The sequence below is a fragment of the Bufo bufo genome, chromosome 4 (genome assembly GCF_905171765.1).
Source record: "Bufo bufo chromosome 4, aBufBuf1.1, whole genome shotgun sequence".
NCBI lineage: Eukaryota > Metazoa > Chordata > Amphibia > Anura > Bufonidae > Bufo > Bufo bufo.
Window position 1 is genome coordinate 513144176 of NC_053392.1, and position 22955 is coordinate 513167130.

Below are 22955 nucleotides of genomic sequence, written 5' to 3' on the forward strand. Positions count from 1 at the left end.
TTGTCTAATATTTTCTAGTTCTACATACCATGATTCTGGACTTCTAGCCCAATACAGGGTGTTTTATCATCACTTTTTCACATTATTTTTCTTCATTCATTTATCCATTTTTCTAATTTACACCACTCGCTCCTCTCCCTGTAAGGCTACTTTCACACTTGCGTTGTTCTTTTCCGGCATAGAGTTCCGTCACAGGGGCTCTATACCGGAAAAGAACTGATCAGGTATATCCCCATGCATTCTGAATGGAGAGTAATCCGTTCAGGATGCATCAGAATGTCTTCAGTTCAGTCGTTTTGACTGATCAGGCAAAAGAGAAAACCGTAGCATGCTACGGTTTTATCTCCGGCTAAAAAAACGGAAGACTTGCCTGAATGCCGGATCAGGCATTTTTTCCCATAGGAATGTATTAGTGCCGGATCCGGCATTCAGAATACCGGAATGCCGGATCCGTCCTTCCGGTATGCGCATGCGCAGACTGAAAAAAAGGTGAAAAAATTAATGCCGGATCTGTTTTTGCCGGATAACACCGGAAAGACGGATCCGGCATTTCAATGCATTTTTTCGACTGATCAGGCATTTTTAAGACTGATCAGGATCCTGATCAGACTTACTAATGCCATCAGTTAGCATACATTTTGCCTGATCCGGCAGGCAGTTCCGGCGACGGAACTGCTTGCCGGATCTCTCTGCCGCAAGTGTGAAAGTAGCCTAAATTGGGAGTGACCTATATTGATAACGTTTCTATTACTACCCAAATAAATATAGTTTTTATTCTATACACACACCTCATATAGAGTGCCTGTCTTCCTATGTTCCTTTAAAATAAAATAGTTGCAAGTGACCTATTTTTACACCTTCCTCACCACTTTTCCAAAAGAGGGCATGGCAAGGGCAAGAAGAGGGCATGGTGAGCCACCACCACAAATCTATCTTCGTTTATGCCAGTTTATAAAGCCAGAAATCGACGTCAGCTCTCATTGCTGGTTAGGCGCACCGACTGCCAGAGGATGCGCTGAATTTATGACTAGGCCTGCACCTTGTCATAAATTAGGCGCATCCTCTGGCAGCACAGGAGATATCGAGACTGGAGCAGAAAGCATCGGTCTTGATAAATCTCCTCCTATGTTTTACAAAAGAGGCTCAAAAATGATCCCAAAGCTTGTGCTGCCAGAGGAACTGGCTTTTATTCCTGCCCTGCTTTAGCCGGGATGAAGGGGACCAGATTTATTGTCTGCTGTAGAATGTAAGAGATATAACTCAAGCCGTCGCGTTAATCAGACCGTCTCCAGGAAGCAACCTGTAAAAGAGAGGAACCTAGTGTTTGATGACCTCTGATCCCGAGCCTGCTGCAGATTGTCATAAATTCTGTTCTCCTTTCTGCTGGTGTCCCTTCCTTGTCCTCCTCCTTATTATCACCATCCCCTCAAGTGGCACCCAGAAAGACCACCCAGACGTAATCACAATGGAGAAAAATGAGCTATCTTCCAAGATAAAGGTTTGGCGAGACTAGTTGAGGAATGGAAGAAAAGCCCTGCTTATCTGAATCGGGGGGTTATATTCGAGCTAAAACAAACACTCCAGTGATGGATGCACAGCTGCCGGCAAACTCTGCCCCGGCTTTATTGTCATATTCTGTCCCGAAAGATACAGCCGTCCATTCTGCAGAGCTAATGGTATCTATTGTATGACTTTTGTTGTAAAAGAAAGTCAAATGATGCTCTCAATAATTCCCATCCCAAAAAAAAAAATGGCTTGAAAGCGGGCCAGGATTCTGTGTGGCTCGACAGATATCTGATTCTTGTAGTGCCTATTTACGTTAAACCCTACACAAAGCAGGCGGTCTGGACGTGAAGGCTGAATGGCCATTTACAACGCTGTAAAAAGGATTAGCAGATTTCTATTGTTACAATGTTTAAATCTTAATTTGCATTATTAAACGACTGAAGCCTTCACCAAATCCTCATTTGTCCACCACAAGATGTAGATGTGCGTGTCTGCAGGTGGTCCGTAGATCTGATCTCAACCCAAGAGATAGCTGGCGCAGGCGGCTCCTCTACACTCATCAATTGTTCCTGCCTCTCAAGACCCTGGCAGAGGTGCTGGCAATTACCCCGGCACCTCCATGAGTTATTAATTATCAGCTGGTCTCCTTATGCGTGAAGGATTTATGTTTTATGATCCTTCATCATATTTTTAGTAAACTTGGTTCACGACAGGCAAACACATTAGGATTTTCAAGTCCACTTGAGTACAAGAGGCCTACACCAGTGAGTCTCCTCGCTATTGCTACCAGTTTATTGCTGAAGGCTTATTCATTAATGCTACAAAACCATTAGCCTTACGAAACCAGATTCTGTAGCCTGATGGTGGTGTAAAAGCGCATTTAGATGCTGAGAGGAGCAGCCGATTGTCGACAGTCGGCTGCTCCTTAAAGGGGTTATGCCATGATTGATGTAAAAATGAAAATCAGACATCATACAGTACATGACAACCTCTTTCTAACAAAGCTAGAACCAGCCCTGTACCTCACATGGATCCAGAGATCTCCACATTCACTGCTCCAAATGCTCTGCTAGATTCTCTTCAGTCTGACAGCTCAGTGGGTGTGTCCTTTCTGCTGCAGCTCTCTCCCTGTAACTGCCACAGCTTCTAACAGAACATATGGCCGGTGGCAGTTGAGGATTTAAACTGAGCACGCTCGACCAGCTCAGTAAGACGAACAAAAAATAAGGAAACGAACTAACAGCAGGTGGCGCTATACCGATTCATTTATTGAGGTTATACTAAATTTTAAATTACATGCAATTGCAGAAGTATTTAGATCCAAGTGCTGGTTTGAAAAATGCAGAAATGTATTTTTCGTGACACAACCCCTTTAAGTGGAAATGAAGTAAATTCAAGGATCTCCTCCACAGTTTGAGGACAAGCGATTACTGCTGCTATTGCTTGTCCCCAAAATCATTGTTCCTGGGCAGCATTGTTCCTGTTTTAGACAGCATGATCTGCTGCCCGGGAATAATGTTTGAGGTGTCCGAACCTCAGGTAATTTCCCTCATTCATTGGGTGATCCATGGCACCCTTAGACGGGCAGATTATTGGGAACGAGTATTCGTAGGACCTTTCATTCCAGATAATTAGCCCAAACATCACGCCATGTAACTCCAGCTTTAGTCAGCCAGGGAGATACTGAGTGCCTCCAATAATTAGGCTATCCTAAAATTAGGTTTTTGGAGATGCTAGAAAATCTCTGGGGCAGGCTTATCAATGTACTGACGTCTGTTTTATGGTGCGATACATTGATATGTATGATATTGGACCTTATGAAACCCCCTACACCACTTCTTCTGATGTGTCAAGAGTGGGATGAACTTCACAATATAACCCCGTGGATGGATACAGAGTTTGCTGCACTGGGTCGTACATCAGTGTTGACATTCATCAAACAAGAGAAGTATGGTGCAGCATATACCCACAAATATAGATGTATGGATACGTCCCTACTTCTGGTCCATGGGACCTCATCTTCAAGCCAGCAGTGATGTTGATGGATAGCTTGGCGATGACGTGACAAGCGTGTGCAGGAATCATCACTGGAGTCTGAATTGACATGGTGGAACGCCAAAAGAATAGATGCTGTGAACCTGACAACAGGAATAGCAAGGAGGTCCTGAAGGCCCGGTTGTCAGGTTAAACTGCTGTTAATTGGCATGCGATTATTTGTCACATGAGAGATTATCAGGATTTCTGTACCATTAGTTGGTGGCCTTTTTTGCTGTAATTATTCATGTTTTTTTTTTTGTCCTTCTAGAAATAACCTGTCTAGCAAAGGATTCATTCATTTGCTTCAGTGCATAGAAGGTATGCTGAAACGGATGGAAGCCGTTCCTATGCAATTGTACCAGGATACCGGTGTCAGCCACAAGAGAAGGGATTATCTCATTAGGTATTTATTATAGGAAAACTACTGCTTGATATATGTGTGTTATTCCAGAATCACTCATGTAGTTTTTGCGGCAGTTTTTGAGCAAAAGCCAGTGGAGGGGATAAAAAAAAAACGTATAAAGGAGAGGTTATTATTTCTCCCCTCTTTTATATTCACTCCCGTGTTTTGACTCAAAAAAGCAACACAAAAATTGCAATTCTGAATCCAGCCTTAAAGTACGTTCACATGGGATTTATACACTATTGGTGTTGAGCGAACTTGTGTTTTAAGTTCTGCGTCCAAACTTCAGGTTATCGAAGAATCCCATTATGGATTCCGCTACCACGGACTATAAAGGAATTTGGAATCCATAACGGGATTCTTCGATAACCCGAACCCGAACTTTGGACGCAGAACTTAAAACACACGTTCGCTCAACACTATACACTACAAATTTGCTGTCGCAGATTTGTGTGCGGTAAATCCACAGGACAGGACCAGCAGATTGGATGAGATTTTATCAACTACAGTGGTGCTTGAAAGTTTGTGAACCCTTTAGAATTTTCTATATTTCTGCAAACATATGACCTAAAATTACATTATATTTTCACACAAGTCCTAAAAGTGGTTCAAAATAACCAAACCAAACAAGTGGGTAAAAAATATTAGACTTGGTCATTTATTACGTAAAGTGATCCAATATCACATTTCTGTGAGTGGCAAATGCATGTGAACCTTTAGAATTGGCTGTTAATTTGAAGGTGAAATTAGAATTGGAAGAGAATTAGAGTCTGGTGTTTCATTAAATGGTATGACAATCAAGTGTGAGCGGGTGACCTATTTTATTTAAAGAACATACAATCTGTAAAAGTTTGACCATCACAACACATACAAAAAAAGGAAATTTCTAAAGACCTCAGAAGAAGAGTTGTTGATGCTCAGCAGGCCGGAAAAGGTAACAAAATCATCTCTAAAGAGTTTGCACCGCCGCCACTAATCCACAATAAGACATATTGGGTACAAATGGAGGAAATTCAAGCCCATTATCATCCTCTCCAGGAGTGATTGACCAACAAAGGTCACGCCAAGAGCAAGGCATGTAATAGTCTGCACAGTCACAAAGGAACCCAAGGTAGCCTCTAAGCAACTAAAGACTTTTCTTACATTAGTTAATGTTAATGTTCATGAGTCCACAATGAGGAGGACACTGAACAACAATGATGTGCATGTCAGGATTGTAAGGAGAAAGTCACTACTCTCCAAAAACAACATTGCTGCCAGTCTGCAGTTTTCTAAAGATCACATGGACAAGCCAGAAGGTTATTGGAACAATCACACCAGATACTGAAAGCAAAGGTTTCATGGGATCATTCTCCTCAATAATAAATGACCAACTCTAGCATTTTTGACTAATTTGTTTGATTTGGTTATCTTTACCTAATTTTAGGACTTGTGTGAAAATCTATTAGGTCAAATTTATGCAAAAATATAGAAAATTTTGATCACAAACTTTCAGGCACCGCTGTATCATCCACATGCTGCTGAAAAAATATGTAGTGTATATTGACCAGAGATGTGGATTTTTCCCAACAAATTATTTCTCGTTTGAACAGACACTAAAAGTAGTAATTTATTAAAGGAAATCTGTCACCGGAAAATTATGTATTATTTAAATCATGGGTGGTGTACGCAGTCTATGATAACCCCATGCACCTCGTCATAAATAAGGAGTAGCATTGGCAGTCCCGTGTACCTAAACTGGTATCTATGCCATCCCCTGGCTGGCATAGATTTCTGTTTACTCCAGAAAATTATTGGCCTTGCCCCCTCACCATCCTCGCCATGCCCCTTCTTCGGGAAAGTGACGAAGGTAGCGAAGAAATGCCACTTGTGCAGAAAAGTTTTCACACCAGAAAACTGGCAAAAAATAAGATAAATCTGGACCCATGTTTTTATGTTAAAGTTTTTGTTTTTAGAATGTTTTGTGATTATCGTTTAAATTTTACATATTATTATCTATATCTATATTCAAATATCTAAAATCGTACAGTTTTTACTCTGGCCACTAGGCCTAATAATATGTTGAGTCTTTCTGTTCTTCTGTACAGGTAACATTTCAGTAGCTATTGCATTATCATCACGAGCAGGATTACAATAACAGATAACACCTCTGTATAGATAACACAGAATCCACCATTCACAATAGGTGATATGAAAGCTTATCTATGACCTCCAAAATTCTGCACAGGTCACAGATCATGGCTACAAAAATCTCCTATAGACGTCAGAGGTCCAATCCTGTCAATTGTGTCTATGACCCATGTGGCTGCTCTGAAATAACAGGAAGTCTTGACATATTTTAGGACTAATGGCCAGTGTGAAAATTACCAAAAGTTCTAAAAAAGATATATTTAACATGAAAACTTGATTTAAACAATAGGTCATTTTCTGACTTCCAGATTTATCTAAGTGGCTGATTCTGGATGATAAATCTGGTCCAATTTTGGTGCATGGTGTTGCACTGAAGGCCAGGCTCCCTTTCCCGCAAACTCACACCTCTTTACAGCAAGGCCGCACCCCCTGTAAAATCCAGCAGAAACTTGCCTCCTAAATGTGGCCTGCGGCATATGCACCAGAATTCTGGCACATTTTCATTACTGAAAACATAGCTCATTTTTATTTTTAGGTTTTAAGGGTAACATCCAGGTTTTTGCTTAGGGGTCTTCTGTAGAATCATGGTTTCTCATTATTTTGCCCCTAGATTCAATTTTAAGATTTGTCGCATTGCAGACAACATGGTTAGATCCCCTGTTTAGGGATCATACAAAAATTCTACCATGAGGACAGTCAATACAGGTGTTCACCAGTGAAATATCCATGTAGATTGGTTTGATCTGAGTCTGAGGATTCGTATGTTGAGTCGAGTTTCAACTTATGATATCCCAGGAAAGACCATTTTAATTTTGGATCCTGAGGCCATTATATCTTGAGAGACCACTTGTACCAATCTAACGTCTGATTTACTTATGGCCAATTTCATGGGATATTTGGCCCTAAGAATGGGTATTTCTTTTAAAATAATAGAAAACATAATTTTTTATTTATTTTAGCAGTACTATAGTGTTTAAAATGAAATACAAAATATTGTCCTGTAGTGGTCAGCACAGAGAGATAAAACTCCTGGATACATAGGCAGCCTACTGTTAGTTTACTGCTGCTGTGAGGGAAATGTTATCTGCTGGTTAGTAAATTAGTAGAATCAGGATAACACTATGACAGCCCTATTGTTCTCTTGAAAGGCCTAGATAAAGATGTCCATAGAAGAGCATTGCAGATATCAGTGTAATGTGTGATACTCTAAGGCCCCTTTCACACTTGCGTTGTCCGGATCCGTCGTGTACTCCATTTGCCGGAAGTGCCCGCCGGATCCGTAATACCGCAATTGAACTGAAAGCATTTGAAGACGGATCCGTCTTCAAAATGCTTTCAGCGTTACAATGGCAGCCAGGACGCTGTTAAAGTCCTGGTTGCCGTAGTAGTAGTGGGGAGCGGGGGAGCAGTATACATACCGTCTGTGAGGCTCCCGGGGCGCTACAGAATGACGTCAGAGCGCCCCATGCGCATGGATGACGTGATCCATGCGATCACGTCACCCATGCGCTTGGGGCGCCCTGACGTCATTCTGCGTTTTTCACGCAGCCCTGGCCCCATAAAAGTGAATGGGGCCTCAGTGAAAAAACGCATTGCATCCGGAAGCAAGTGCGGGTGCAATGCATTTTTCACTGATGGTTGCTAGGAGATGTTGTTTGTAAACCTTCAGTTTTTTATCACGCACGTGAATAAACGCATCAAAACGCATTGCACCCCCGTGGAAAAAACGGAATGCAATTGCAGACAAAACTGACTGAACCTGCTTGCAAAATGGTGCGAGTTTCACTGAACGCATCCGGAGCCAATCCGTCATGCTCGTGTGAAAGAGGCCTAATTGATTCACTACATGGAGGCCGTCTACGGTCACAGTGATTGTCTGACTGAGACAGTCAAGCGAGACTGTCTTCCCTGCTAAATGTCCAAACAAAGAAGAAAGAGTCAAGACAGGAAATAGGAATCAGGTGACTTCAAAAAATGATAACCAGGAAGACATCTACCCATTTATTTTTGTAAAAAATAAAAAACATTACATAGTGATTCTGATAGTAGTGTGCCTTTCAATAGTTTTTCTGGTTTTATTTAAATGAAAAGTTCAGCAATTTTCTAATCAGGGTTTTTCAAGGTGGCAGCTTGTGATGGCTATGTGAACGACCTACAGTAGTTATTTGCTGTTGTTATATCTCCATGTTCTTTACTTTTTTTGAACTCCTTAAATCTTCAAATCCATAAAGTTTTATTATTTTATTATTTTTCCTATTTTTACGGCTGTGTATTCCTGGTATGGTAACACCTCTTTATCTTCTAGTCTATGTAATCAGATGAAGCCTCTTAAAACAGAAGACCTCGAGGCCTGTACTGCACTTGTCACCCGCCAGCTCCAGACAGACAGTGGAAGATTCTTACGCAAGGAAAGCAATGGCGACCACAGTCTGGACCAAGATGAAACCAGGTAAAGTGATGATCAGGAAAGTTTTATTTATTTTATACCGCGGCGCTTTACGGACATTAGCATCAAGCTGTACCCAAAAGAGCTCACAATCTAAGGTCCCTATCAGTATGTCCTTGGAGTGTGGGAGGAAACCGGAGTACCCGGAGGAAACCCACGCAAACACGGGGAGAACATACAAACTCATTGCAGATGTTGAGTGCTAACCACAGAGCCACCGTGCTGTTATGATATTTATTTCATGCTGGTTTTTCAAACAGAAGCAGTTAATATGGGAAATATTATGGAAAAATAAATTTTTTATCTTTTCATCCGTTTTTTCTTCATAAGCTACCCAAGTAAAATACGCCATCTTGAGCAATAAGAACTTGCCCCTAGCAATAAAGTCAAGGAGGGTTAAATGGGTATTCCGGTAGTTTGAAGTTATCCCCTATCGACAGGATAGAAGATAACTAAGATCAGTGGAGGTCCTACCACTGGACCCCCCCAACAATCATGAGATTATAGGTTCTGTACACCACAGGCCCCCCAAAATAACAGTCTGCCCACAATTCTATACAGGATGTGGAAGTGAAAGGATCTTATGGGGAGATGCAAGTAACGAAAAATTAAGATTATTCCACCCAAATTCTGCCCATTATTTTGAATTTTGTGGTACACATCTTATTTTGACAACGTCTGATAATGGGGAAACCTCCTTAAAGGAAATGTGTCACCAAAATGTTTTTCTATCCGTTAAAACCAGATAGTGACACATCTCCTTCCTTTCTAATCTGTTTTTATTTTCTGATTACAGATTTATTTATTTTTTAAATCTATTTCCTGAACATGAAATTGGGGGCGGCCATCTTGCCTGATCTGTTCTTAACAGCATTTAGAAAGCATTAACAAAAAATGCTTTACAGCAGCCCTATGGGCCGTAGACACAATGGTCAGGAGGGGACCTCATTGACTTCTATGGGAGAGTTTTATAGGCATGTTCTGTGCCCTGTGCAGAGGTCATCATACAAGGAAAGAATAGATAAGCTCTGACAATCGCCTGCTGTGAATGGTGGATCCTGTCTTATCTATACCCAGAGGTGATATCACTATAGGCAGGATTAGAATGACAGATAAGCAGATAACTTCAGTAAAGGGATCTGTACAGACCAAGAAGTGGCACCTATTATTAGGCTCAGTGACCAGTGCGAAAGCTGCAGAATTTAATGGTTTTTGTTTTAAGGGTACTTTCACACTTGCGGCAGAGGATTCCGGCAGGCAGTTCCGTCACGTATGCAAACTAATGGCATTTGTCAGACTGATCTGGATGTGGCTCTGTCTGACAGATGCATTGAAATGCCGGATCCGTCTCTCCTGTGTCATCCGGGAAAACGGATCCGGTATAAAACGGAGCCGGATCCGTTTTGCCGGAACACTTAATGACGGATCGGACACTAATACACTTCAATGTATATTAATGCCAGATCTCGCATTCTGGCAGGGGTTCAGTCTTTTTGCCTGGAGGGAAAACTGCAGCATGCTGCAGTATTTTCTCCGTCCTGAAATGGCAAAAAGACTGAACTGAAGATATCCTGATGCATCCTGAATGGATTTCTCTCCATCCAGAATGCATTAGGATAAAACTGATTAGTTCTTTTCCGGTATTGAGCCCCTACGACGGAACTCTATGCCAGAAAAGAAAAACGCTAGTGTGAAAGTACCCTAATATAGATATTGACATGGAATAATAAAAAATAACATCATAAAAAATTCTTTAAAAATAAAAACGTGATTTAAACAGCCTTCCAGACACACAAGTGACTCTTAGGCCTCATGCACACGGACGGTTTTTTTTGCGGTCCGCAAAACGGATTTCCGTTGTTTCGTGACCGTTTTTTCATCCGTGGGTCTTCCTTGATTTTTGGAGGATCCATGGACATGAAAAAAAAGTCGTTTTGGTGTCCGCCTGGCCGTGGGGAGCCAAACGGATCCGTCCTTACTTACAATGCAAGTCAATGGGGACGGATCCGTTTGACGTTGACACAATAGGGTGCAATTGCAAACGGATCGGTCCCCATTGACTTTCAATGTAAAGTCAGGAGTCCCTATTATACCATCGAATCGGAGTTTTCTCCAATCCGATGGTATATTTTAACTTGAAGCGTCCCCATCACCATGGGAACGCCTCTATGTTACAATATACCATCGGATTTGTGTTAGATCGTGAAAACTCATATCCGACAGTATATTCTAACACAGAGGCGTTCCTATAGTGATGGGGACGCTTCAAGTTAGAATATACTACGAACTGTGTACATGACTGCCCCTTGCTGCCTGGCAGCACCCGATCTCTTACAGGGGGCTGTGATCCGCACAATTTACCCCTCAGGTGCCGGACCTGAGGGGTTAATTGTGCGTATCATAGCCCCCTGTAAGAGATCAGGTGCTGCCAGGCAGGAGGGGGCACACCCTCCTCCCTCCCCAGTTTTAAATTCATTGGTGGCCAGTGCGGCCCCCCCTCCCTCCCCTGTATTACTGTACATTCATTGGTGGCCAGTGTGCCCCCCCCTCCCTCCCCTGTATTTAACTCATTGGTGGCCAGTGCGGCCCCCTCCTCCCCTGCATTACTGTACATTCATTGGTGGCCAGTGGGCCCCCCTCCCTCCCCCTCCTAATTAAAATCCCCCCCCCCATCATTGGTGGCAGCGGAGAGTTCCGATCGGAGTCCCAGTTTAATCGCTGGGACTCCAATCGGTAACCATGGCAACCAGGACGCTACTGCAGTCCTGGTTGCCATGGTTAGTTAGCAATTTTAGAAGCATTATACTTACCTTCGCTGTCTGTGACCGGCCGGGCGCTCCTCCTACTGGTAAGTGAAAGTTCTGTGTGGCGCATTGCTCATAGCACAGACCTGTCACTTACCAGTAGGAGGAGCGCCCAGCCGGTCACAGACATCGCAGGTAAGTATAATGCTTCTAAAAATTGCTAAGTAACCATGGCAACCAGGACTGCAGTAGCATCCTGGTTGCCATGGTTACCGATCGGAGCCTCAGCGATTAAACTGGGACTCCGATCGGAACTCTCCGCTGCCACCAATGATGGGGGGGGGGGAATTTTAATTAGGAGGGGGAGGGAGGGGGGCCCACTGGCCACCAATGAATGTACAGTATTACAGGGGAGGGAGGGGGGGCCGCAATGGCCACCAATGCATTTAAAACTGGGGAGGGAGGGGGGTGTGCCCCCTCCTGCCTGGCAGCACCTGATCTCTTACAGGGGGCTATGATACGCACAATTAACCCCTCAGGTCCGGCACCTGAGGGGTTAATTGTGCGGATCACAGCCCCCTGTAAGAGATCGGGTGCTGCCAGGCAGCAGGGGGCAGTCATGTACACAGTTCGTAGTATATTCTAACTTGAAGCGTCCCCATCACTATGGGAACGCCTCTGTGTTAGAATACACTGTCGGATCTGAGTTTTCACGAAGTGAAAACTCAGCTCTGAAAAAGCTTTTATGCAGACGGATCTGCGGATCCGTCTGTGTGAAAGTAGCCTACGGCCACGGATCACAGACGCGGATGCCAAACTTGTGTGCATCCGTGTTTTTTCACGGACCCATTGACTTGAATGGGTCCGTGAACCGTTGTCCGTCAAAAAAATAGGACAGGTCATATTTTTTTGACGGACAGGAAACACGGATCACGGCCGCGGATGAACAAAGGTGCATTTTCCGAGTTTTCAACGGACCCATTGAAAGTCAATGGGTTTCCAGAAAATCACGGAAAACGGAACAATGGCCACGGATGCACACAACGGTCGTGTGCATGAGGCCTAACCCAGTCTAAAAGATACAGTACATGTTGATTTGTCATATGATTTCTATGTTTTTTCTATTCTACTGGTCTACTGGGAAAGACCTGGTTTTATAATATATAAACTATCTTTGTGCTTGTGGGTGCTTGCTTTATGACAATCACATCTGTACTTGTGACCATTTACCTTTTTAGATGTGATTAGACTGTTATTATAAAAATGTGATCTCATTATTTTTACAGCCATTTCTTAAGCTGAAAGGATTTGGCTCAAAACCGAATACAAACATTCCTGGACATATCAATTATAATTTTTTATGCATATATGAAATACAGTAATTTAGATGACTGACTGTTGGATTCCATGGGATTACTATAAAAAGAATGGAATAGTCACCATATATATCTGCAGGGAGATAAAAAACAATGTATAAATATAGATGTAAAAACGTCCTATTGGGATACAGTAATGGGTCAAACTACTTAGATTAATAAAAATATGTAGCACAAACAATAAGATTGTAGCTAAAGTGAAAGGAAAATTTATAGCTAAGGGTGCCTTCACACGCAGCAGATTTTGTGGCAGAAAATTCCAAGACTGAAAATCAGTTCCATTCATTTGAATGAGGCAGCAAGCGCATGGATTTCTGCAGGCCTCCTTCAGGTGAATGGAACTGATTTACAGTTGCGGAATTTTCTGCCGCACGTAAAGGCACCCTAAAAGTAAAAAGCTACTGTGACTTAACAGGAGGTATAATTTTTATAAAGTTAGAGGAGTTGTGCAGTGGCAGATATTGATGACCTATCCTTAGGATAGGTCATCAATATCAGATCGGCGAGGGTCCGACTCCCGACACCCCCACCGATCAGCTGTTTGAAGAGGCCTTGGGGCTCGTGCAAGCACTGTTTCCTCTTCATTGTTAACCTGTATGCTGTCTGTCTTGTAGTGGAGGTGCAGTGTAATTACAGCTTCAAGGGAATGGGAGAGGAAGCTCTATTTCACTCTTTCCTCAACCCGGAGTCAACAAAATGGTGTATGTGCCCATCATCTCCCACCTAGACTACTGTAATATCCTTTTCTTTGGTCACCCATATAACACTTTTTGGTGCCCCTCTAGTCCATCCTCAACTCTGCTGCCCGGTTAATCCTCCTGATTTCTCCTCCACCTCTCAATTCTCCTAATTTCTCCTCCACCTCTAGAATTCTTCCATTCTATTTCATTCTTTCTCTTTTCTTAAAGGATAACTGTCGTATATATATTTTTTGGAGTATTGGATTGTGGTGATTAATATCACCTTGGTGGCCCTATTTCAACTTTTCACTGTGTATTCAATTACCCCTTAATTCCACATTTTTTGTTCCCTGTACTGCCTACTGTGTTTAAAATAGGGTTTCTAGGCATGGTCCGTCTATCTGTTGAAGGACGGAGGAAGCAGAAGCACGCTGCGTGCAAGGTCAGAATACTGACAGCCAGGGACTGTAAGTAAATGATTAAAGCCAAGTCCTCCCCAGCAGCTGATAACAGTGCCTGGGCTGTGTGCACTTCTCCCTGTCCCTGCGCTTGGCAGACGCTCCCTCACTCAGCAGAGCTGGAGAATGCAGAGTTGAAGCAGCGCAGAGCAGGGAAGGGAGATCTGCCGTCTGCTCAGTGTATAAATGAAGGCAACATGTGGTAAGAGGACCCCTTTGTGCTGCAGGAGATTAACCCTTCAGGGGGGAGGGCTCTGGTTACTGACACTTTTGGGGGGCTATTGTTACTGGCTAGTGAGGGCAGGCGGGATTAGCCTCAGGGTGAGGGCAGTGGCGGCCATCTTAACTGAATAGTGAAATTGCAGTTTATGCAGACTAGTTGCTAAGGGCTGAATCTTATTAAATATGGGGTAAGTCAGTCTAATAGTAACGGATTCTGGAATATCATGTTATTAGTAACTACATATATGAAAATTTAAATTAGGGTCTAAATGTGACAGTTATCCTTTAAGCTTTCTTTTCCCACCTTGTTTTCATGATTTCTGTCCTTGCTTCCTTTTTCTGTGCCTTCTTTTTCCATTTTATCATTTTCTTACTGCCCCATTCTCTTTCATTTTAGTATACCTCTTAAGTCATGCATACAGTACTTTTGTCTCCGCTTCAAAAATCTTCCTCTGAGAGGAAACCTAACAGACCCCATTATAGTCTATGGGGTCTGTAGGCTCCGTTCTGCTCAGTTATGTGCTATTACCGAGCAGGAGAACGGAAAGGCTGAACGCTGATGTGAACTCAGCCTTACATATAAAGTACTGTAACAAGTAGCGCATCCTGTTATGTGCCTCAGTCGAACTGCACACAAGGCTCCGGACCCGCAGGCGCAACAGCTTCAGTTGCACCTTGTAGGAGCCGCACACGTCCTGTTTCTTTAAGAGTTCGTGCACGCCCCTGATTCCGCCTTCTCTCCAATCCCGGCCAGGCACCACCTTTATAAGGGTGCTTCCCCCTTCCTGTGATGCCTGAGCAATATTGTAGTTTTCTACAGCGAAGGTTCCAGCTCGTAGTTCCTGTGTTGTTAGCCTGTATCCTGACCTCTGCCTGATCCTCCTGTACCTCGCTGCTCTAAAGTGTATGATTCGGATTGTCGACCACGCCTCTGTCTGCTGTTCAGCATGTTACACCTGCTGCACCTGAGCTACTCGGCTCCAGCTTCCGCATCTTGGAGCGGGATAAAGGGTGAAGACCAGGGGAACACTTAGATCCCGCTCCCAAGTTTGGCCCAAAGCCAAACCGGTAAGTGGCACAGCGGGTCCACACCCGTTGGAGCGTTACAAGTACTCATTTTTCTCTTTCATTATTATTCTTAAAGAATGTATGAGCCAGTTAATGTAGCTTCTTAGTTTATGACATGTTGCATTGTTGTCTGAATTAAAAATTATTGAACACAATTTAAAAAAAAGTATTTTTAACTTAAAATAGTCATTTCTTTTTTGTTATACACTCCGCAATATTGAAATTGTAGCAACAAGAAGGAAAAGTTGTAGAATTATGGAAATCACATTGACACGTTAATGAAATGCAAATGATAAAAAATGAGAACAAAATATTGAAAACCTCTTGATTTATTCAGTATCGAGTGTGAGCGCCACATGCAGAAATAAATGCACTTACATGCCTTGTCATGTTATCAATGAGGTTATTAATGGTTGTCTGAGGACTGCTCTGCCACACTGAATGCACTTGGGCACGCAAATCATCAAGATCTACTGCTGGCAGTTCCCTTTGCATTCGCAAACCAATGACGTCCGAGATGTGCTTGAAGGGAGACAAGTCCGAAGACGTTGCATGACATGGTAACGCTTAGGCAACGCATACTGTAGCATGGAAAACATCTTTTGGGACGTTTTGGCGAAATGGCTGTACCAATGTAACTCTGTTACTGTATCTGCAATGAAGAATAGAGGGGTCTGCCTACCATAAATTATACCAACCCACACCATATTTCAGGTAGTAGGAGCAGTCGGATATTCCCTTGTGAAGGCCTCTGCGTGGTCTCAGCACCAATCTTCAACTATCATTGCTTTCGATTCAAAACCATAATAGCCTTTGAGAGCGGTAGCGTGACGTCAATGTAGCTGGATGTCTGGCTCACAGCCTAATGTCTTGCAGAGCCTTCTGATGATTTGTATAGACATTGTTTGCCGCCCTAGGCTTGGGATGTGACGTCTAATTTCACTTGCAGTACAACATGGATCAATACGTCCCATTTTCCTAATCTGATGATCCATTCATGCAGAGTTTTGCCTCTGTGCACTTCTTGCTGTTATTCCAGTTCATTGTTCTCCCAGCCCTCGGGACACTCAGTGTTGAACAGTGCTGACTTCTCGGCCTAGGAGCATAGAGATCTGCTGGAATGATAAACCAAGGTCTCTCAATTCAAGGATTCGGTACCTCCCAATGAGTTTCTGACAAGTGACAATAACTTACATGTTGATGAACAACAGACATCACACAATCATCTCACATGACTTAATCCGATTTTTCAAGTTTCATGTGGCTAAAAAACTTTGCTTTTAGTTTGGCTTCTTGGTCCCTCCCACATGCCACATATTGAAGCTAGGTGCTTGAATATTCGATCATTCAGAGATCTTCGCGAAACCTGTCACTTCCATGATTTGCTTAACCTTATGACTTGTGCTTCTTGGTGTTGTAATTTCAGTGTTGAGGAGTGTAGTTGGACAGCAGTGTAAATATGTTTTAGACTGGTGATCTCCGACCTATGGCTCCAAGGCAAGGGAGGACAAATACAAGAGAGGGCCCCTGTGCAAGTCCAGCAAAGGGGCCCCTTGCTCTCAAAACGCTCACTATAGAGCTCCTCGATGCCTCTCTAGCCATTCATAGATGCATGAGAATGAAATGTCTTAGCTCAGTCCATTACATACAGTCTAAGGCTACATGCACACGACCATGCCATGTTTTGCGGTCTGCAAATTGTTGATCCGCAGAACACGGATGCTTACTTCACGTATTGACATATCCCTCCCTGCCTCCCTTTTCTGTTCTGACACTTACCTTTTCTTTCATGTTCTGGTAATTTCCTTTTCTTTCCTGTTATTTCTCATTCTCTTTTACAAAAGTTTTTCTTCCATTCTATTTCATTCTTTCTCTTTTCTTAAAGAGGACCTTTCATCGGTCCAAACATTGCAAGATAATTATGAGGCTACATAGAGCGGCGCCCAGGGATCTCACTGCACTTACTATTATCCCTGGGCGCCGCTCCGTTCGCCCGCTGTGTCCTCCGGTATCTTCACTGAATTGGTTAGACTAGGCGGAGTCTGCCCTGTTTCACCCTGGGAGTTTTTTTTTCTCCCAGGCTGTGAGCTCTGCGCTGCGATTGGACAGCGCTACAGCGAGAAGGAACGCCCAGGGTGAAACAGGGCAGACTCCGCCTAGTCAAACCAATTCAGTGAAGATACCGGAGGACACAGCGGGTGAACGGAGCGACGCCCAGGGATAATAGTAAGTGCAGTGAGATCCCTGGCGCCGCTCTATGTAGCCTGATAATTATCTTGCAATGTTTGGACCGATAAAAGGTCCTCTAAGTTTTCTTTTTCCTTTTGTCCACCTTGTTTTCATAATTTGTGTCCTGCCTTTTTCCATTTTATCATTTTCTTACTGCTTCATTCTCTTTCATTTTAGTATAGCTCTTAATTTTCCTTTATATTTCCTGTCTGTTGATTTTCTTTAAAAGGAGCCTATAACCAGGAAATTTACTGCAAAATCAGACACACTGGGGGGCATTTATCAATGTATTTGCCTCTTAATAAATTAGGCGCATCTCACTCCGGTGCAGGGAGATCAAGATTGGCGTATGGATACGCCAGTCTTGATAAATGTACCTCACTGCATTGGTAGAGCTAACTCATCTGAATGTAGTTATGCCTTTCACTTAGTGACTCGTTGCTTCATTCTGGAGAAACAGCTATAGATTTAGAATGTAAATCAGTTTTCCCTTAGTCCCGTCAGCAGCACAAGATATGGGAAATGCTCCACCCTGTGGGCTGATAGGAGAGATGGAACTTTTCATTGAAACCTGGACACTAAATATAAGGTGCCCCAAACTCCACCTTCTTTTGTATTATTTTAAATTTTTGTTAGCAGACTGACTAATATCATAAGAAGTGAGCCTTGTGCTGTTGAAGGGACTAAGGGAAAACAGATTTACATTCTAAATCTAATGCTTCCCTTAAATCCTTACAGCAGCACAACATATAGGGATATAGTAAATGTGGAATACCCTAGGGAGAGACCTCTTACAGAGCTCTCAGAACTGACTACCAAAGAAAGTCTAGTTTGAAGATCTTTACAAAGACTTATCCTGCAATAGTAATGAAGATTATAGCAGGTAGATAATCCTGACTTCTCCTTGTAATCTAGAGTTCAGAAAAAGAAATATGTAAGACGGTCTGGTAGTCCACCTATCTAGAGGGAGGACAGCAAAAAACACAAGCGGGTGGATTTTGGGGCACCTGATATATAGTGTTCAGATGCCAATTAAACATTCCATCTGTCCTTTCATCCTGCAGGGTGGAGAATTTCCTATATGTGGTGTTGCTGTAAGGGAAGTACTTTTAATCCATATGCAAATGATCACTTAAGTGCAGTGAGGACAGACTCAATCTATTCTATACCCTTCTGCTTCTTCTACCAGCCCTCGGTGCACTTAAAGGGATTGTCTCAAATGGTATTTATCATGTAGACAAAATTAGTACAAGACACTTACTAATGTATTGTGATTGTCCATATTGTCTCCTTTGCTGGCTTGATTCATTTTTTCCATCACATTATACACTGCTTGTTTCCAGAGGTTATGACCACCCTGCAATCCAGCAGCAGTGGTCGTGTTTAAACATTATAGGAAAAAGCACCAGTGTTTCCAGTGGCTGGGACTGTGGGAGCGCATATATACAAGTATATGTAGCAGCTCTCGAGCCGGCCACCTGGTCTCTACTCCTCAGTGGCTGTAGCCCCTGGTAATGAGCAGTGTATTTGATGGAAAAATGTATTAGGCCAGCAAAGGAAGCACCATGAACAATCACAATACATTAGTAAGTGCCTTGTATTAACTTTATCTACATGATCAATGTTATTTGCTGAAGTGAGACAGCCCTTTAACTGATCATTTTCGTATGGATTAAAAGTAATTTTTCTCCAGAATGAAGCAACAGATCACTAAGTGAAAGGTATCATTTCATTCGGCTCAGCTAGCCATACAAGGCATTGTGCCTGGTTTAACCCCTTCACAACATCTGGCGTACATGTGCTTCGGATGTCGGGTCTTTAAAGATGGCACCCGGAGCAGAGCAAGCGCCATAGCCACCAGGTGCCTGCTGTTTCAATGTCTAATGTCTGCGATCGGAGGTAATGCTGACCGCAGACATTTAATGCCTCAGATGCCATGGTCAAATGAGAACACGGCGTCTAAGAAGGCTAAAACCCGGAAGCGTGTGCTTCCAAGGCAGAACGATATCACCCTGCAGAGATTGGGGAAAGCGTCATGCATGTCATGAGCCTGTACTAGGCTTCTAGGCTCATTACTTGTATATTACAATTCAGGCCAGCAGGTGGCAGCACTGCACTGTAATATACCTATTTCTGCATAGCCTAATGCAACTGCTACAAGAGGACATAGTTTTAAATTAGAGGGGCAAAGGTTTAAAAGTAATATCAGGAAGTATTACTTTACTGAGAGAGTAGTGGATGCATGGAATAGCCTTCCTGCAGAAGTGGTAGCTGCAAATACAGTGAAGGAGTTTAAGCATGCATGGGATAGGCATAAGGCCATGCTTCATATAAGATAGGGCCAGGGGCTATTCATAGTATTCAGTATATTGGGCAGACTAGATGGGCCAAATGGTTCTTATCTGCCGACACATTCTATGTTTCTAATGGAGAAAATTCCATTAGAAACATAGAAACATAGAATGTGTCGGCAGATAAGAACCATTTGGCCCATCTAGTCTGCCCAATATACTGAAAACTATGAATAGCCCCTGGCCCTATCTTATATGAAGGATGGCCTTATGCCTATCCCATGCACGCTTAAACTCCTTCACTGTATTTGCAGCTACCACTTCTGCAGGAAGGCTATTCCATGCATCCACTACTCTCTCAGTAAAGTAATACTTCCCGATATTACTTTTAAACCTTTGCCTCTCTAATTTAATTTAAAACTAGGTCCTCTTGTTTCAGTTTTTCTTCTTTTAAATATTCTCTCCTATTTTACCTTGTTGATTCCCTTTCTATACTAATTGCAATCTCATGAAGTTGGAGTCCCCTTGGGGATGTAAAAAAAATAAAAATAAAAAAAAGCTTTGAAAAATATAAAATAAATAAATAAACATTCAAATAACATCATGGGCATCGCCGCGTGCAAAAACAGCCGTACTATTAAAATATTTTAAAAAAAGTATCCAATATGGTGAATGGCGTAATGGAAAAAAAATAAAAATGGCCGATTCATCGATTTTTTTTTTTTTTTTTTTTTTTATCACTACTTCCCAAAACAATGTGATAAATAGTAATCAAAAAGTAATACACACCCCAAAATGGTATTAGCAAAAACTACAGATTGTCTTGCAAAAAGTGAGCCCTCATACATCTTGTGTTGTGGGGTCAGAATACAGCGATGACCAGAATTTTTATTATTTTATTTTTTTTCAAAAGTTTCTTTTTTCAGTATTAAAATGCAAGACAAACTATACATACAGTATGTGGTATCGCTGTAATCGTACTGACCTGGAGAATGAAGAGCACAAGTCCCTTTTACCACATAGTGAACGCTGTAAAAACAAAACCCATAAAAATTTTATTTTTCTTTCAATTCCACCCCATTTGAAATTTTTCCAGCTTCCCTCTACATTGTATGGCATATGAAATGGGGGCATTGGAAAGTACAACTTGTTCCGCCAAAAAAGAATCCCTCATACTATGCTATGTGAATAGAAAAATAAAAACGGAATGGCTCTGGGAAGGCAGGGAGTGAAAAACAAAAATTAAAAATCGCTGCGTCAGGAAAGGGGTTAATAGTGAGTTTCTTGGTGACAGACTCCCTTTAACATATGAACAATTTTTACAGCTATGCTTCATTTTAAATATCGCCAATGATTTTCTCTCCAACAAAAAAAAATTATTGCATTCTTTACAATTGTAGGGCCAAATTGTGACCTAGTTTTGGGGAAAAAAAATCATTGAGAACAAAGCAAAACAAAAGTAAGTTGTACCCGACCCCACAGGTACTTGTAAAACCTTGAATGCCTATAGGCAGAAGTGTTGAGTGTGTTGGGTAGAAAGCACGCGCTATTTTATGTCTTTTGTACATAATTGCTGCCTTTGTTTAGTAACATTTCATGAGAACGGCTCGCTGCATTTTTCTACTAAATACAGAAGTATTCGTTGCAAAAGTGACACTTGGTAAGCAGATGTGTTATTGTGTCAATGGTTTCATGTTACTAAGTACACTGAGGCACTACTGTTCTTGTAGATCCTAGAACGCCACTTATAGCCTGAAAACCTTGACTGACAGAAGCTACATGAGAGCCGCGAGACGACATCAACAGTATTATTATTTTTTTTCTCCGAAAAGACAGAAAAATAAATCAGATTTTTAATTTAGATGGCTAATACATTGTTATACAAATTTTCAAGATAGGGATCTTGTTTTTAGTAAAATTGTCATTTTCTTACAGGACAATCTCAGCATCCTTGCGAGAGCATCTGCTCGGCCATATATCTTTCTTGAAAGAACGTGGGATTTTGAAAGGCGGCGTTCCAGCAGGTTTTGCTAACGTATTGATGCTGCATGATGAAATGAAATCTCAGCAGGTAGGCGATGCCTATTTTGATAATCAGTGTGCCTTGATATTTTAACAAGTTGGATGTTTGCAACACTTTTTTTTTTGTGAGGAGACAAGTCTTCCAGGTTTAACCGTTTTTTCTTACAGCAAGCTCCTTGGTACACGCTGCCCCAGTGTCAGAGGTGAAATAGGGCAGTTTATAATAATCTGACATCTGACTTTAATATAATGTTCATCCATCCATACTCTTCTACTCATGGATCTGGTCTGCACCTTGTGTGCTTAAAATTAAGCTCTACTTTGGAGTTACTTTAAATGTTTTATTAATGGAGGACATTATGATCAAACCCTTAAAGGGGTTGTCCAAGTTTTTTCTTTTTTTTCTTCTTTAACCTCTTAGTGACCAGCCTGTTTTGGGCCTTACTGACCAAGCATTATTCTTCCTTTTTTCATCGTCGCGTTCCAATAGCTATAACTCTTTTATTTTTCCATCTACTGTATATAGCTTTAGGAGGGCTTGTTTTTTGCGGGACAAGTAGTAGTTTTTAATGGCGCAATGTTTGGGTACACATAACTTTCTGATTAACTTTTAATAACTCTTTCTGGGAGGGAGATGGGAAAAACACCAATACGGCCACTGCGTTTTTACGTTATCAATTTTATGACATTCATTTTTCGGTATAAATAACATAATATATTTATTCTCTGGGTCACTACGGTTACAGTGATACCAAATACATATAGTTTTTTTTTTTCAGTTTAACTACTTTTTTGCAAAAAAAAACCTTTTTTAAAAAGAAAAAATAAGTTTTTGCATTGGCGCTTCTCAAGACCTATAATTATTATTATTTTTTCTTTCTAAGGAGTTGTGTGAGGGCTTGATTTTTGCGGGACAACTTTTATTTTTCATTGGTATAATTTTGGACTAAATGGCGCTTTTTGATCGCTTTTTATTAAGTTTTTTCAGTGGCAACTAAGAATAAATTAGCAATCCCTATAGTGCATTGCATTTTAATATCAGTGCTATTCTGACATTGACCAGCAGGCTGTGCCAGAGAGGCACAGCCTGCTGGAAATTACTCAAGGCTGGTCTGGGGCCTACACGAGACCCCAGCCAGCCTTAACACTCCGATGGGAGACAGAGACAGAGGGAGTCTGCTTCCTCTGTCAGCACTTTACATGCACGGGCGCCTTTGCCCGCGGCATTTAAAGTGTTAAACAGCCCGGATCGGCACTCCTGCCGGTCCGGGCTGTTAGAGCAGGGCCGCGGCTCTCATGTTTAGACTGGGCCGCTGTAAAAAAGCGGTGGCCCAGCCTAAGGC

General features: G+C 42.1%; 1 protein-coding gene across 1 annotated transcript in view; it reads left to right on the forward strand.

Annotated features, from left to right (window-relative positions):
* KIZ (kizuna centrosomal protein) overlaps positions 1–22955 on the forward strand; it is a 179712-nt gene that overhangs the window by 55652 nt on the left and 101105 nt on the right. The window contains exons 6-8 of the mRNA XM_040429697.1: positions 3812–3946; positions 8382–8525; positions 21526–21661. Of these exons, the coding sequence (XP_040285631.1) occupies positions 3812–3946; positions 8382–8525; positions 21526–21661 (415 nt within the window). The remainder of the gene's footprint in view (positions 1–3811; positions 3947–8381; positions 8526–21525; positions 21662–22955) is intronic.